The sequence below is a fragment of the Caenorhabditis elegans genome, chromosome X (genome assembly GCF_000002985.6).
Source record: "Caenorhabditis elegans chromosome X".
Taxonomy (NCBI): Eukaryota; Metazoa; Nematoda; class Chromadorea; order Rhabditida; family Rhabditidae; genus Caenorhabditis; species Caenorhabditis elegans.
In genome coordinates, this window is record NC_003284.9 from 15420429 (window position 1) to 15435118 (window position 14690).

At 36.1% G+C, this 14690-nt stretch overlaps 4 protein-coding genes and 6 non-coding genes across 13 annotated transcripts; 5 read left to right on the forward strand and 5 right to left on the reverse strand.

Annotated features, from left to right (window-relative positions):
* Positions 1 to 542: 542 nt before the first annotated feature.
* F39D8.3 (Spaetzle domain-containing protein) lies at positions 543 to 4687 on the forward strand (the record flags this gene model as incomplete). 4 transcript variants are annotated; one of them, NM_001373596.3, is made up of 9 exons in its annotated part: positions 543 to 748; positions 2080 to 2200; positions 2250 to 2427; positions 2498 to 2650; positions 2694 to 2833; positions 2880 to 3061; positions 3693 to 3869; positions 3931 to 4053; positions 4348 to 4687. In NM_001373596.3, the coding sequence occupies 8 exons, from the start codon at positions 2097 to 2099 to the stop codon at positions 4377 to 4379; spliced, it is 1089 nt and encodes a 362-aa protein (NP_001359566.1). The 4 variants fall into 4 exon arrangements, with proteins under 4 accessions (NP_001359566.1, NP_001368157.1, NP_001263979.1 ...); NM_001381170.1 differs by having other exon boundaries at positions 643 to 748; positions 4348 to 4379; NM_001277050.1 differs by lacking the exons at positions 543 to 748; positions 2080 to 2200; positions 2250 to 2427; ... (2 more) ...; positions 2880 to 3061; positions 3693 to 3869 and having other exon boundaries at positions 3885 to 4053; positions 4348 to 4379.
* nas-13 (Zinc metalloproteinase nas-13) lies at positions 4671 to 7825 on the reverse strand. The gene is made up of 9 exons (NM_078148.6): positions 7558 to 7825; positions 7295 to 7436; positions 6951 to 7247; positions 6592 to 6848; positions 5486 to 5600; positions 5360 to 5427; positions 5182 to 5309; positions 4994 to 5134; positions 4671 to 4945 (listed from the first exon to the last, which is right to left on the reverse strand). The coding sequence occupies exons 1-9, from the start codon at positions 7660 to 7662 to the stop codon at positions 4846 to 4848; spliced, it is 1353 nt and encodes a 450-aa protein (NP_510549.3). The 5' UTR covers positions 7663 to 7825; the 3' UTR covers positions 4671 to 4845.
* F39D8.5 lies at positions 5705 to 5854 on the forward strand. Its single transcript, NR_072741.1, has one exon. It is a non-coding gene; the product is annotated as an Unclassified non-coding RNA F39D8.5 (non-coding RNA).
* F39D8.7 lies at positions 6154 to 6378 on the forward strand. Its single transcript, NR_072742.1, has one exon. It is a non-coding gene; the product is annotated as an Unclassified non-coding RNA F39D8.7 (non-coding RNA).
* Positions 7826 to 7842: 17 nt separating the features above from the next.
* R03A10.11 lies at positions 7843 to 8047 on the forward strand. Its single transcript, NR_072743.1, has one exon. It is a non-coding gene; the product is annotated as an Unclassified non-coding RNA R03A10.11 (non-coding RNA).
* A 1443-nt stretch (positions 8048 to 9490) lies between these two features.
* On the reverse strand, positions 9491 to 10770 carry blos-8 (BLOC-1-related complex subunit 7). The gene is made up of 4 exons (NM_078149.4): positions 10577 to 10770; positions 10452 to 10514; positions 10334 to 10398; positions 9491 to 9724 (listed from the first exon to the last, which is right to left on the reverse strand). The coding sequence occupies exons 1-4, from the start codon at positions 10685 to 10687 to the stop codon at positions 9583 to 9585; spliced, it is 381 nt and encodes a 126-aa protein (NP_510550.1). The 5' UTR covers positions 10688 to 10770; the 3' UTR covers positions 9491 to 9582.
* A 2140-nt stretch (positions 10771 to 12910) lies between these two features.
* Positions 12911 to 13046, reverse strand: R03A10.12. The gene has a single exon (NR_072744.1). It is a non-coding gene; the product is annotated as an Unclassified non-coding RNA R03A10.12 (non-coding RNA).
* A 141-nt stretch (positions 13047 to 13187) lies between these two features.
* R03A10.10 lies at positions 13188 to 13313 on the reverse strand. The gene has a single exon (NR_072745.1). It is a non-coding gene; the product is annotated as an Unclassified non-coding RNA R03A10.10 (non-coding RNA).
* A 45-nt stretch (positions 13314 to 13358) lies between these two features.
* On the forward strand, positions 13359 to 14544 carry flp-32 (FMRF-Like Peptide). The gene is made up of 3 exons (NM_078150.3): positions 13359 to 13440; positions 14098 to 14186; positions 14290 to 14544. Exons 1-3 carry the CDS (start codon positions 13370 to 13372, stop codon positions 14373 to 14375), a joined length of 246 nt encoding a protein of 81 aa, NP_510551.2. The 5' UTR covers positions 13359 to 13369; the 3' UTR covers positions 14376 to 14544.
* On the reverse strand, positions 13597 to 13793 carry R03A10.8. Its single transcript, NR_072746.1, has one exon. It is a non-coding gene; the product is annotated as an Unclassified non-coding RNA R03A10.8 (non-coding RNA).
* Positions 14545 to 14690: the final 146 nt, after the last annotated feature.

Sequence of the window (14690 nt, forward strand, 5' to 3'; positions counted from 1 at the left end):
GAGGCATTTCACCTTTTTTTGTCAATTTCCGACGGGATCAAATTTTGGCTAGCAAATTTTGTATGCAATGTGTAGTCGCTTCTTCAAACCTGTATATCTGTTGTTGACTATTGAATCATTCTCATTTCGAAGAAAATAGTGTTACGTATTCTGTGACTTATTCAGTGTTACAAAAAAATCATTCGATCGGCAGAGACTCCCATATTTCAATACAGTTACAAAACCGCACCCAGCCGCCTCCTCTCTCTCTCTCCCATTCTTCCTTGTTCCTCTTTCGATCCCTAGCCGCCATTTGGGCCGGCAAGCTTCATCGTCTTCATTTCGTTTTTCTCTGTCTCTCTGTTCTTCACACATCTGGTTCTCGCCATTGGTCTCTCTGCGGGCGCCAGAAGCTTTCGACGTCTCATCAAGGCTATCCTTTTTTCTCTATGTACATAGCCGTACAGTTCATTGCAGCTTCATCCTTCGTCTTTTTCTTCTTCTTCAAATCAGCTGTCTCGTCCTCCTCCATTATCCTCCGCTAGTTTTCATTTCTCCGCCCTTCTATCCTCTCTTGTTCACTCTTTACTCCGACTTTTGTATTCCTTGTTCATGAATTTTTCGGCTTTATCATAGCACTCGGAATTCAGGCATTTCGCTGCCATGACAATGGTCCACTCGGTATTATTCACCTTATTCCTCCTGTTATTCTTTGCGTGCCAGCCTATTACTACTCAATTTGAAGACGCTGACATTTTAAATGCTTCAGGTAGAATATTTGAATAGAACCCCCAAACACTAGATTTTCTGCAATACATACACCTGAAAAAAGAAATGTTTCGTTGATTAAAATGTGGTTAACGTTGTGACGATATGTCCACCAGTGACAGCTTACAAAAAAAGAAAGAATAAAGAAAGTCGGCTGTATACTTTGAAAATCCAGTTTCTGAGGCAACGTTAGCTTGTTGATATTGCCTAATAGAAATCGGTGGCTGGCAGTGTTTGATCAGCTTCAAATGAAGAATGATAAAGCAACTGATTTTTTTTTGCATATAACATTGTTTATGCATAGATGTAATGGCGCAACTTGCGAAATCTTGAAGGAAGGCTTATCACTTGAGAGAGGTTTTTATCTTTATTTGTTCTAATCAATGATTTCAGTTAGAACATGGAAGGAAATAAGAAAGAAATTTCAATAAATAATGTTGAAATTGTTGCAAAACGAAAAAAATTCTATATTTGGGCAGATACTACATACTTTGTTAAATTGACTACGTTTAGCAACTTTTGCACAAAACTTTTACATTAGGCTTAGGCTTACGTTTAGGCTTAGGCATCGGCTTAGGCTTAGGCGTAGGCTTAGGTTTAGGCTTAGGCATGGGCTCAGGCTCAGACTTAGGCTTATGCTGAGGCTTATGCTGAGGCTTATGCTGAGGCTTAAGCTTATGTTTCGGTTTAGGCTTAGACTTAGAAGAAAAAACATAGTGAGTACACTGTCTGGCATTTGCTTATAATATTGAACAAACCATAATTAAAGAAAATTGAATGGCAAATCTATTGACAATTTTTAACTAAAGCCCTTGTTGAGCTGTACTTTCTGTAATTTCAATTTTTGTTTAAATAAGAATGTTACATTAAAAAATTATTAAAAAACTTCAAAAAAATCTTATAAGTTAACTTAAGTGTCGAATTAAGTTACAATTGGGACAATGAAATTTTTGAAATGTGTTTTTTTTCTGATGAACAATTTGTTTAACTCTAGGTATTTCCAATTAAAAAAAATTGATTATTTCCTGAACCACGAATTATCTCGTAGCGATTTTCATAATGCTCAAAACTTACCACTTTTTCAGAGGACCATGATCCAAAAGTTATTTATAAAAAAATATTATAGACGAACGTTTGGTAGAGTTATTTTAGACGAAATTGAGCATTTTGTATTTTTTTTTCCAGTATTGGGCAGTTTTGACAAAACGTCATAATTTAATTATTTTCAGGTTGCTTAAAAATTTTAGAATAAATGAAAACAAAAAAGTTTGATTGAATAGGCACTTTTGGAAAATGCACACAATTATGTTTTACTTGCAATTTGAATTTCAGACGGTGAGCTCCAACAAATGCAGGAATACCTCTCGCAAAAGCTTGTACAAATCAGGAACGCCATTCAACACTCTCGCCAAAAACGATCGGTGTCTCCAATTTCCGCCTCGTTGCCTAATCGGTGATCCAATGTTCCGAGTTGCATCCTTTTTGAACCTTGTTCTATTCAGAGAATCAGCAGGCTTTTTGAGTCGAATTGGCGCCATCAAAAAGTCGCTGGAGGAGGCGAAGCAGGTTTCAAACAATATCACCGAACCAGTGGCGACTCCGACTAGCGAAAATTTAGATGCACCCACTCCTCAGGCAGATGCTTTTTCACCAAAGTTTGAGTCTGGCAAATTTCAACATGTAGGTTTTTAAAAAATTGCTCGCTTATAGCACAGGTTCACTTTGAAAAAAAAACAATAATAATTTTCAGATCAACGACTCCTTGACAACATGCAAGAAACTATCACAGCCAGAACTTGTAGCGGAGCTCAAACAGAAGGGTACCTACAATCCAGAGTTGATGGCGTGGGATGCACTAGGAGTCATCAGGTTTTTAGACCGAACTATTCATGAACATTATCAAGTAAGTTTTGAACTGAGAACTCTCATTATTTTAAAATGTTCAGAAAAGCTCGGAAAAAAATAAATCAAAAACCGAAGTCATCGAGCGAAATGTAGAAGCATTGGAAAAACTGATGAGAGAGTTGAACGTCACTTGTGATCTGAAATCCGACGAGCTGAGGAGCAAATTTCATAATGTTTCCTTGTGAGTTTTTTGGCGAAAGATAACCTTTTGAACTTCAAATATTCAGTGTGGATCCCCGACGAACAGTATTTTCACCTTCCCTACGTCGTTCAAAACGGATGGATAGTGTAGAGGAATTCATGAAAGTTTTGAATTTTACTAAAACAGATTCTGACACGTTTTCACGGTTATCGGATCAACCATTGTCGATAGAGAATGAAAGGATCACTTATAGACAGAAATTAATAGGTATGTGGAATTCAGATCGTTTTTTTTTCGGTCTTTCAAAATGCAGGTAAAAACTACTACAATGGTGTCTACATTTTTTATATTTTAATTCTGTTTCAATAATTTGTGTAAAAACATTGTAGGGGTCGGAACATGTGAAATTGCTGTGGATTTCCTCAAAAGGTCATATTTTTCAAAATTTTGGCAATTTTCCAAAAAATAACCAGCGTGGAACTTTTACCCTCCAAATTTTCAAATAGGGTTTCGCCGGAATTCGCGCTGTTTCTAAGGCTGCTAAAGGGCTACAAGGGGCTCAGCTCCAGCCCCGCTCGCATTGAAGAACGCAGTGCGATATGTAGTTATTTGGCAGCCCCCGACACTTTCGAGGTTCCGCCGGCCTCGCGCCACTAGCCATCATGACCCTCTGAGTAGTGCCGTGCGGAACCCCGAAAGTGTCGGGGGCTGCCAAACAAATAAAAATTAACATTTAACTGCAGATTTTCTTGAAACCTGTCCAATTTAAAGCAATTTTGAGTAAATCTCATATTTTCTAAGGTTGCTTATATCTCGTTTTTTTTCCTCCTTCCAATACTTCCTTGATCCTTCTGAGAATATGAGAATTTTCATTGTTCCAGACCACTTTCTTTTCCAGGAGAATCACACATCGTGCCATTCGGGTGTGACAAACGAGGAGCGGAAGAGGATGGCTACCTGCGTCTCTGCGGTGCGTGTCAGGCAATTCGTCGCCTGCCCGACACTTTCTTCCCTCCATTTATCAACGAAGTGACATGCGACACTGATAAGGCGTGCCTTTATTTCTACGACTATCGTATGTTTGGCAGAAATGAACAGAGAAGGAAAAAAAACAATAAACATTGATTTGTTTTCAGCGCACGGAAAATGCCGGCAAAAACACATGAATTTTGTTGTTCTGAGAAATGTTGGCACAAAGGAGTGCCAGGTTTGGAAGAAGTTCAACTTGAATGTGAGAGTATCCTGTGAATGTTTCGTTGGTTGGTTTTTAAAAAAGTTTGAAAATTAGTTTTAAAATTGATTTTGAATGCAATACTAAAAAGACCTCATTTACGGCGATTCTAAATTTTAAAAAATAGGTCAGTGGCTGGCGCTTAATTTTTTGTTCAACATTTTGATAATTTTTAGTGTGTTTTTAGGCCCACAGAAAGTTTGAGCTTCATCCTATCAGGCTCATTAGCATGAGTTCAATCTTGAGGTTGAGCTAGAGATTGAGCTAAACCTTGGCCTTGAAGTGAAGTCCGGCTTGCAAATTATAACATTTTCAATTTCAGATGAGATGTCATTCTTTGCTAAATATGTATGACTTCACTTTTCGAGTTTCCCTAAAATATACCTCTGTTTGATTTTTATTTGTATTTATTTAGTGCTTTAAATGCATTTTCCTTGTTCATTTTTATTCAATTCCATAGTCACTTTTCTAGTCATTCAGATCTTTACTCTCCCTGTTGAACGCTTTCCAAATCCCTATTGCCCAAAAACAGTTTTCAGTTTTTTTTCCAACAAACCATCTTTCTCTCTCTCAACACTTTACCGGTAGAATCAACTTTTCTCAGTCCCTTGTTTTGTATTGTTTTATTAATTTTTCGAAACAATAAATGTTAATTTCAATAATTTATTTTAATGTTCTTCATAGAAATGACACGAACTACATCACAATTTTTTTTGAAAGAACAAGGAATATGACCGGTTTTTTTGTTGTTGAAAATATAATATGCTTAACAAGACATAAATAAAATATAAAATATAAAACTTTTTGAATTTCAAATCTATTAACAGAAGTTACAGCTCTTCGCACATTTCTGTCGCATATAGTCCTTAAACACTGTTTGGTTGCACATTCCACTATTTGCCCATCGCTCACACCAAGTTCTGAAATTTAAATTTTTTTTTGAGATTAAATTTTGAAGCTCGACCAACCTTGCATCTTCGCAGACTTCTTTTCTCTTCTCCTCGGCTATACATTTTCCACAACTATTCGCACAATTTTCTGTCATAAAACGTATACTGAATCGGCTTTCACAATGTCCAGCTCTTGCAAGAAATTCACAATCCTTCCGCCTAAAAAAACCAACATAAGTTACAGTTTCAACGTGTCTATCACTTACCTGTCTTCACATTTGCCAAGACCGGAATGAATTGAAATCAGTGAACTTAATACTGAGTTGTCCCCCCGATCTCCTTTGTCCCCAATTGATGATCCAATCTCTCCTTTTTTTGAGAGCGGACTTCCTGTCTGAAAATACACATCTCAAATTTCAAACATTTGCTCTGGAATGTATTTACCGCTGACGTCACTTTCTTCGTAATGCTTTTCACCCGTTTTGTATTTTCTGGAGCAAGTGTGGTTGCAGCTGAAAGGTTAATGGGTTAGACTTTCAGTGAACACGCTTTATTGATAGAAATACTCACTGAAAGTTGGGCAATTGTAGAGCATATTTATTTTGTAAATATCATTTTCACTGAAACCGGCTCGCTGTCCGATTTCCACATTTTTCTCGATAGGTTCTATTGTTGGTTTGCCATTCTGAAAAAAGTAATTGCTTCATATTAAAACTTTATATTTAGGTTTTACAGAAAAAAAAGATTTACTCTTTAGTACAGTAAATAATAATAAGAAATTTAGATATTGAATACTCGGAAATTGGCACAAGCTTCTTGCCCAAGTTTGGCCCAAAAAAAAGTTTGGCAAGAGTTGAGTGAAACTTGGATTGAATTTTGATGTCGCCTGAATCCATTTTTTGCCAAAGTCTTGCCCAACTTTTGCCCTAGTTTAGCCAACTTCTGATCCGAATTAATATGTTTTTGGGCCAAACTTGGGCAAGAAGCTAGAGCCAAATTCTTAGTATCTTCTTTTTGTAACTTTACCAAGAAAGAGCAGATTTCATAGTAATCATGTTCAAAAAAACCTAAAAATTTGCTACTTACAGTTATTCAGAGTTGTAATTACTAAATTACCATTTAACATGATTTTGTAAGTACGCCAAAATGTTGTTTTTGTACAAGATTCAATTTTTCATGACTAATGCCATGCTTAAAATTTCTCCATCTTCAGTTTACTTAAAATTTGTCAAACAAAACTTTGACTGCAAATTTTTTAAACTTATGAAAAAAATGTTTTAAGTGTTTCATGGTGTTTTAAAATTATGCAATATGATAATTTTGTCTAGCAACAATTTTTACTGGCGAGGGGGCAGATAGCTCAATCGGTAGTGGTGGCCGCTAGCAGTCTGGAGGTCACGAGTTCAAGTCCGGCCTCACCCCCTAGGTTCGCCCAGCCTCTTTTGGGAAGTGGAGCAATCCACGACTGGATTATCGGCCACAGTCCCCGGCTAGGACGTGGCTTAAATTACAGCCCAGAGGGATCACCACCAGGCAGTGTACCTGAATCCCAGATCCGCAGTGCATAGCACTTGAAGAACGGATCGTCCTTTAATCCTTCAATCCTTTTATGTTCCTTCAAAAAAGACAGCCAAATCCAACCTAATAATTTCTCACTTTTGCATTTCCAACCTTACCTTACTGAATGCAGTTGGAGCGTAGTGCATGACTGATCCGTAATCGTATTTAGTACCCAGATGATCAATCATATTCAGGGAATATTTGTCAAATTGATCTTGCAGCCCAGCTTCCACATTGCTCCAGTTGATTTTCACATACTCATCACGATCGGCTCTACTTTGTTCGTGGAAAAAGCCTACTGCGTGCATGAGCTCATGGATAATGATTCCTTTTTGAATGCAGCCATCGCCAAGACTTACTGGTTGCTTTCCACCTGAAAATTACGTAATTATTTATACAAAGAGTAAAACATTGTTGTGAACCGCAATTGGGTTTTGCTGTGCAAACGTTTAGTGACCACTGACGCGGAACTCACCAATTCTCCCAACTAGAGAATAACAACCGTCGTCTGGAACAATATGAATGTAGTCCAGATCTCCAGCACTTTTTGGTGAGAAGTCTATACACGTTTTCTTCCGATACTCCTCGATAGCCTCCGCAATTTTTGACCGACTGTATGAGGAGTACTGTGAACTAATGGTGTATGGAATTCGAGCCTGCTCCCATTTTAAATAGGTCTGCCGCACTGCGTTCCTTTGAACACCAAATATTCCAAAAAGTGGACTGTCCCCGAAGAAGGTGTTTATAGATCGGGAATTCAGGCCACTGTTGGCTGAAAAGGTTTTGTGATTTTTTTTAGGTAACACAAAGGGAATCTACCAATATCTCCTTCAAACCTCAGTGGGTTGTACATAGCTGAATCATTGACAAACCATTGGTCATTTTCTCGGAAGTGGCCAATCATATTGTAATCATAGTCTGTGAGCACAGTTTCTTGCTCCGGGATTGAAGGATCGAAAAACTGAAACCAATTTTATCAAAGTAGGCAACATTTTCAAGTAGAAATAGTTTTAGTTCCGAAATGAATATTAGAAGAGTATTATTTCTAAAAAGGTAAACGTTTCAACAAAGAAAAAACTTACTCTATTAAATTGAGCATAACTTTGAGCAATCTGTGAAAAAATGCAAAAAACAAAAAACAGGTGAGATGAAAACACGCTGGCTGATGATGATGTCGGTGATGGCATAAGTGAAAGTGTATGTGACGAATCGGTTGACGACGAAAGTAAAAAGAGGAAGGGTGGAGAAGGGCAACCAGCAGTAGGCAGACACAATTTATTCCGGAAAACGCTCGTATTATGGCCTTCTAGACCTGTCAAGTGTTGAGTAGAGGCCAAATAGCTTGCAAAAGACCTGCAACTATTGAAACTTGAAGGACGCAAAAACAATAAAATAAGGAAGCTTATGTATATCGGAAAATCAACTTTCGAACCATAACACTGCTGAGAGCTTTTCGGATAAAATGAGTGGGAAAGTAGAGAAGAGTGTCGGCACTGATATCAAGGCGGAGTTTATTTCTGGTTCGAGTGTTTTTTATGCTGATGAATAATGTGCAGGCAAAATAATAGTGTCAGTATTGCCCACCAATAATCAATTGACCGGCGAGCAAACAAAATTATCGGAAGCCAAGGTGTCAGTGATATCCGCATTTTCGCCGCTGGCGGGCTAAAATAAACCAATCTTCAAACAGTGTCGGTGACTAGGGCAGCCGGCGAGCAGGAAATTGAAACTAGGCAACATCGAAATTGGGAAGGTTGGTGTGCAGTCTAGGCGCGAAAAAGAGTCTGCGTTTGGTTTTTCGAAGATCACAAGGGATCAGTGGATTCAGGTTTTTTTGAATGATTTTGAGCTACAGATAGGTAAATACATTATTGTTTTGGAATAGGAAAAACATACGATAAAGAAGAACAAGGGTTTGGAATGTTCAACATTGATATTCAGGCATTTCAGAATTCAAAATTACTTCAGAGCTATTTTCCCCAATCAGTCGTCAAATAAAAAATTAAATTCCAGCCTAACACAACCCTAACGTCTAGTAGATTTTTTTTAACTTAATATCACAATACTATAAAAAATTTTCAAATTTGGCGCCCTGCCAAATTTTCGAAAAACTTGGATTTATAAAAAATGTACACCAATGCTCCATAAAAAATTATTCTGGCTACTACTCAAAAATTATCAATGGCAAAAATGTAGAAATTCGAGTTTTTGGTTATTTGAAAAACTTATCTCAAAATATTACAGAAACCTGCATATTTTTTGTCTTTTACTTTAAGAATACCTTATTATGTTTAGTGCAAAATGTACTTGCAACTTGGAAAAATAATTCATTTTGTCGACTAAAATAAATTTTTACAACTGAACAAAATTCAGTAACGCTTTTCCATAGAAACGCCACGGAAACGTCACTTATTGAGAAGTGTAGCTACTCATGTTCTTGGCGATATTTTTTTAAAGTGAAATCTGACAAAATGACTCCAGATACGAAAAATTATGAATTTTATTTTAACATCCCTGATCCTTGCATGCTAGCAACTGCTTAAGGTGAAATTATGTCGTTTTTTTAAAAATTTAAATAAATTAACAACATCAAATGCCCAAAGCGTGAATTTCATAGTGTGAATTCTCAATAAAAAAAATTTCAAATTATTTTATGCGGGTTCAAAAATTTGAAAAAAGTGCTGAATTGTAGTTGCGGTCCCGGCCGGTGAAAATTATCAAAATTTACAATCACTGAATAGTAATTTTCAAGAAATTTCAGTTTGAAATTCTGTTTTTCTAATCCATTCTCTCTATCATATGTAGAAATAAAACAATTGTCTATTAATCAGATACATTTTTTTTGGAAAAACTGTTGTTGGATCGAAGAATTGGAAAAGTTACATTAGAATAGTTTAATGAATTTTAGTTTTTTTTGTATTTAAATGACTATCATGTACTTACCAAATAACAGAGCACTTACGGGAATGCGTGAGTTCTACATTTTATTTATTTCTTCCAAAACATTTTTAAAACTTAATTAATTACACCTTTTATTTGCACTGAGATCAAATCTTTGAGATTTAAATTAGTTAAAAATTATTGTTACAATCATTACATAACGTAAATTAATTATTCGGCGGATTGGGACGTTCACCGGCGACAGAAGATGAAAAACTGTCGGCAGAAAATGACTTGGGCACCGCGCTGTAGTAGTTTTGACGTTCCACCTTTTGAAGACATTCTTGAACGTCGCATACAATATCCAATCTGAAATCCAAGATATAATACATAGAATAACACATTTTGTAGGTTTTTAAACAAAAAAACAATACAACTTTTTGATAACCTATGCTTTAAAAATTATGATTAAAGTCAGTGAATAAATTATATAATTTTTCCATTATTATTGTTTGAAACTTTTTTCAATACACTGTTCACATTCGATGCTTTTGAAAAATGCTCCATTAGACCACAATATACCATATATATCAAACAAAAAGTACTAGCCGAAAAAAATAGTGACGGCTGCGGACAGAAATACTATCTTGCAGGATTTTTTTGTACGGTGAGCTTAAATATTTGTACGGATTTGAAGGCACATTTGAATTAAACTTAAATTATCAAATTTATTCAAAATTAAAAAAGCTTCAATGCCAATAATTTAGCAAAAGTACTCCGCGAATACAAATTCCTGCGCAAGTCTTGTCAAAAAAATTGTCGACGTTGTTTTTTCACATTTTACATCGTGTTTCACACAATGATTTCTGCATTTTTTTTATATGTCATTTTGAGGTTATTTGATAAATATTAAACCAAAAATACCAAAAACGACACTCCGTCTAAATTTTTTTCAAGTATGGTTTTTTGAAAACTCACCCTTTTTCCATATCCTCAGCATTTTTGGTTACCCCGTCTACCATCTGTTCGATTTCTCGCAGAAGCTAAAAAAGGGCTTACAATTATTTTATTTAAACTTAAATTTGAAATATCTTACCTTATCCGTATTGTCTATAACTTGTTCCACATGACTAAACTGTTTTGCACTTGTGAGAAGGGTCTGGAAAATAAATAAAAATGATCGCAGTTGTTAAACACTAAAATGTTTTGAAAATCACTTACCTCCGACGCTTGAGAGCTGCTCATCGGAATCGAAAGCAAAGCTGAACCATCTGTGATGATTTCTAGAATTTTTTGAGGCAGTTTTGTTTTACTCTCCAGAGAAATGCTCATTTTGAGTTTGAATTTGTAGAGGCCTGCAGGAATCGATAATGTGCGAAGGGGGACATAGTGGTGAGGGGAGGGTGAGAGAGTGTGGAGGAGTAGAGAAAAAGAGAAGTGTAACGATGGTGCATCTTTAGACCAAAATCATAAAAGGCAAGTAACGATATTAAAATATATGATCCCGTTTGTCTACTATTGCATTTTGTATCTTGGTTCTCTCTGATTTTATCGAAAAATTGTTAATTAACAAAATATGTGCAAAATATTTTCTTTTACATTTTGATGTTGGAACATTTTTTGGAAAATTTTAGACGACCGAGATATAACCTGCTAAAGTAGAAAAATGGAGGTACAAGTTGTATAGGAAAATTACGGTTATGGAAATATAACTAGAAATTTTTATTCTCATTTAAAATTCAAAGAGCTTACATATAAACAAAGTAACATGAAAAAGCAAAGAACATGGCAAAACAATCATGAGAATGAGGTTTTAATGCTTGCAAGGAGAACCCGTAAATATACATTCTACCCTATATATTTTCCCATAGTTACATTCTCACAAATAGCGGGTTTCCCAACAAGATACCGAATTTTTCTAATTAGTAGTAGTGCATGCAATAGTATATTTCAATTGATATTTTTGACCCTAATAACAGATTTTTTTGTCGGTTTTCTAATTTAAAAATCGTAATAATAAAACATATTCCCCCCCCCCCCCCCCAATATATAAGAACTATCGTTCCAAAATGAACTACTCCCATAAGCTGTTCTCATGGTGGTTTTTTTTAATCAAGAAGATTAACGCAAAAATATAGTCTTCTTCCAAATGATTGTCAAAACATTTAAGGCTCGATCAAACGTCTTATACCAATAAATATTCATATAAAATTATTCCTAAATGAATAAACCCCTATGATTTTGGTAAAACCGCAAATTGAAAATTCTCATTACTTTTTGAACCTACCCAGAACTTGGAAAAATCACTGAGATGATTCATGTTTTTGTTTGCTTTTATCAAATATGTATAGAAATCCTCTAACCTTGGTTATGTGCTCTTGAGAGAATCTAGGATTTTTTTGCCTGCAAGCTTCTGGTTTTTGGAACACAAATGATATTCTTTTTTGCGAAAAGTTCACTGTTTGTCAGGCGTTCTTCACTTACTTAATTTATTTTTTCAAATAATTTCATAATTTAATAAATGTTGGAATGGAATGCGAGTATTTCTCAATTTTGTTGTGCTTTTTTGTTCCTGATCATAAAATTCTACGGAAATAAAATTGGAACGGTTGTTGTTTTCTTCCAATTTTTGAGCGCTTGAAAGAACACAAACTATAAGTCCGAGGCGCATCACAGAGTTCAAGTTTTTAAAAAGATTTTGCATTTCAGTTTTAGACCAATTTTGCTGGTTTCCAAAATTGAATAATTAGACTTATCCAATCTGTAGTAAAATTGCATTTACGGAAAATATTACAATGCAAGGCCGTAAGTATATTTTAAAAATTGAGTACGCCTGTGGGACTTTTTCAAACATTTAGTAATTATTTATTTTTTTGACTTGCTCACAGTAACTCATGGAGGCCAAAACCGGTTGAAAAAATTTATCCATCGTAAGGATGTTCGACAAATTTCAGCAGTTTAGATCAGCAAACAAGAATGTTTGAATGAAAGTTTGTTGGACGTGCCAAGCAATGCTTAGACCTAGGTAACTTTCGTGACCATTTTTGAAGATCACCTATTTTATTTTATTCACTATAATTTCCTTTTCACATACTACTTCGAAATTCAAAGCATTATTTTTCGTGTGGACTCTGAACCGATCGAGAACATTACAGAAGCTTATAACACTTAAGTGCTCTTAAAATAATGTTGTTTACCTTGCAGAAAATTCATCGAATACCTCCCAACAAGTATACACCTGAAATGTGCTCCACAATTGTCTTGTTGCACACAAAGTTCCCCCGTTTCCAACTATCGGCAATTCGTTGTTCCTACCTCGTCATTTTGTCTTTAAATTATCGGAACAATGGAACAAAAGAATAAGTGAGAAGTGAAAAAGAGAAAGATTCGTCTTTTTTTTGCGCTGACACTGTTGAAAATGTATGAGTGGGGTGTGAGTTGGCGGCGTCGACGAACATTGCCAAGACAAAGAAACGTTGGTCTGTGTGGTTCTTTGGTAAAACATTAACTTTTTGGTTAGTAGATAGGGTTAGGTACTCAACCACACACCAAGAATGAGGAGTTTCTCCTTTGTTCACGTTCAGATTTTTGATCGGCTTCGGCTTCTTCGTCCCGCGCCGCAATTAGTAATATTCTGTTCTCGACAGCTTATCCCATCTAAAACCCGGAAAAAGTCGGGCTCATCCTCCGAGCCGGAGACTCCGACATCACTTTTTGGAAAGAAATTACGTGTTCAAATTCAGGTTTTCGAAATGTAATGCGATTGCTGCTTCATTTGTTATTCGATTATATCGTTCCGTTCTCTGGCTCAATTATGGAAGTGTCATTTTGGTAAGTAACCCTCCCAGTACTAAACACACACTGTCATCCCTACGAAAGCACGACAAAAACAGTGCGGATGACACATGTGCCAGTGGCAGCTAAAGTGGGAGGGGTCTTCGGGTTGGGCAATGGGAATCTGAAAGCAGCTCGCCGAGTGAGTGCCACGCCCCACGAAGCCTTCATTCTTACGACATGCTCTCCTTTGTGCAAACCCTTATCCTCGCTCTCCTCTGCTCCATCGTCTTCGTGGAAGCCATGCCAAGGTGAGTGGAAGTGATAGGCATTAAGCAAGGAAACTTTTTTTTCGAAATAAATTATTATAAATAGGATTGCTAGCGTGGGCACGATGTCGTTTTAATTATGATTCTTTTTGCATCAAGCAAAATCCGCGTCATGGCTATTTAGCATAACCGAACACCTATGTACCACTATATTTCCCAAGCTTTCTTAGCTACAGCAAAGTTTGAAAAATTTCAAAATTTTGAATTTTCCAGTAGTCACTTAACTACCCAGGGAGTTCAATGCCGATTTGCAAAAGACAAAAGCGTTGAGAAGTTTGAATGATTACTGACATTACAACTCACAACTTTTAGCTTTTGTGTTTCTTTGAATACTTGTTTGATATAATGTTTTGTTAAGAAATCTTGAAAGAAAAAAAAAATTAAAAATCTATGTGAAGATAAAACCGGCAATAAATCAAGGTCTCTGGCATCTATAGTTTATGAGCAACGTGCGTACTTGAGGAGAGCAAAACTAGAATCAAATCAACCTGATTGACTCGAAAAAGGAATATATTTATAGCCTATAAACAAGAACGTGTAGATTTAATAGTAGTAGTCATTTATAAAATGGTCTCTGGAGAACTTAAAGAAAAAATAAATACGTCCCCAGTGGGGGGGTACAAAGAGTTTCTTTTTCAGCATGAGACCGGCGAAAAAGGCGATGCGCAACTCGTTGGTGCGGTTTGGGAAACGAGCCGATCCAGTTGGCACCGACGATGTTTTTCTAGGTAAGTTTTGAGCATTTATCAACACTACTGCTCGCCGATCAAGTCAGCGACGTCAAAAAATTTAAAATTCAATTTCACTTATTGAGTAAACATTTTATTTCAGGAGAGTCATACGGATCTGCTGACCCGTATGAATATGTTCCGGAGCGCATGTCAAACCGGGGGCCATCATCAGTCCTGCTCTACTGAAAGCCAATGCTTTAGGGAGGGAATATTTTCGTCTAGTGATCAACTCCAAAAAGCTAACCACACCAACCGTCGTCCTCAATCGTCTTCTCTCATTTTCAAGCATTTGTGTGTGTGTTTTTTTTTTCAATTTCTTCATTCAAGATATTGTTAATAAAAGTATTCATGTGAAGTTGTATCTAATTAATGTTTGTCAAAACTTTTATAGTTCTAATTAATAAAAAAAGTCAAAATTTTCCAAGCGGCCGACAATTTCCGAGTTTAACCACTCATTAGAAAATTCTATGATTAGGTATAGTGAGTAACCAAACTCGGAAA

What these genes read in the sequence shown, in the direction of transcription:
- nas-13 (NM_078148.6), bottom strand. Translation starts at nt 7,662, where the DNA reads ATGCCATCACCGACATCATCATCAGCCAGCGTGTTTTCATCTCACCTG. An exon ending in GTTATGCTCAATTTAATAGA is followed by an intron (nt 7,437 to 7,557) that starts GTAAGTTTTTTC and finishes AATTGGTTTCAG; the next exon opens with TTTTTCGATCCTTCAATCCC. An exon ending in CTCCAACTGCATTCAGTAAG is followed by an intron (nt 5,601 to 6,591) that starts GTAAGGTTGGAA and finishes TACTTTTTTCAG; the next exon opens with AATGGCAAACCAACAATAGA.
- blos-8 (NM_078149.4), bottom strand. Translation starts at nt 10,687, where the DNA reads ATGAGCATTTCTCTGGAGAGTAAAACAAAACTGCCTCAAAAAATTCTA. An exon ending in GCAGCTCTCAAGCGTCGGAG is followed by an intron (nt 10,515 to 10,576) that starts GTAAGTGATTTT and finishes TTTATTTTCCAG; the next exon opens with ACCCTTCTCACAAGTGCAAA. An exon ending in GCTGAGGATATGGAAAAAGG is followed by an intron (nt 9,725 to 10,333) that starts GTGAGTTTTCAA and finishes CTTGGATTTCAG; the next exon opens with ATTGGATATTGTATGCGACG.
- flp-32 (NM_078150.3), top strand. Translation starts at nt 13,370, where the DNA reads ATGCTCTCCTTTGTGCAAACCCTTATCCTCGCTCTCCTCTGCTCCATC. An exon ending in TTCGTGGAAGCCATGCCAAG is followed by an intron (nt 13,441 to 14,097) that starts GTGAGTGGAAGT and finishes TTTCTTTTTCAG; the next exon opens with CATGAGACCGGCGAAAAAGG. An exon ending in CACCGACGATGTTTTTCTAG is followed by an intron (nt 14,187 to 14,289) that starts GTAAGTTTTGAG and finishes ATTTTATTTCAG; the next exon opens with GAGAGTCATACGGATCTGCT.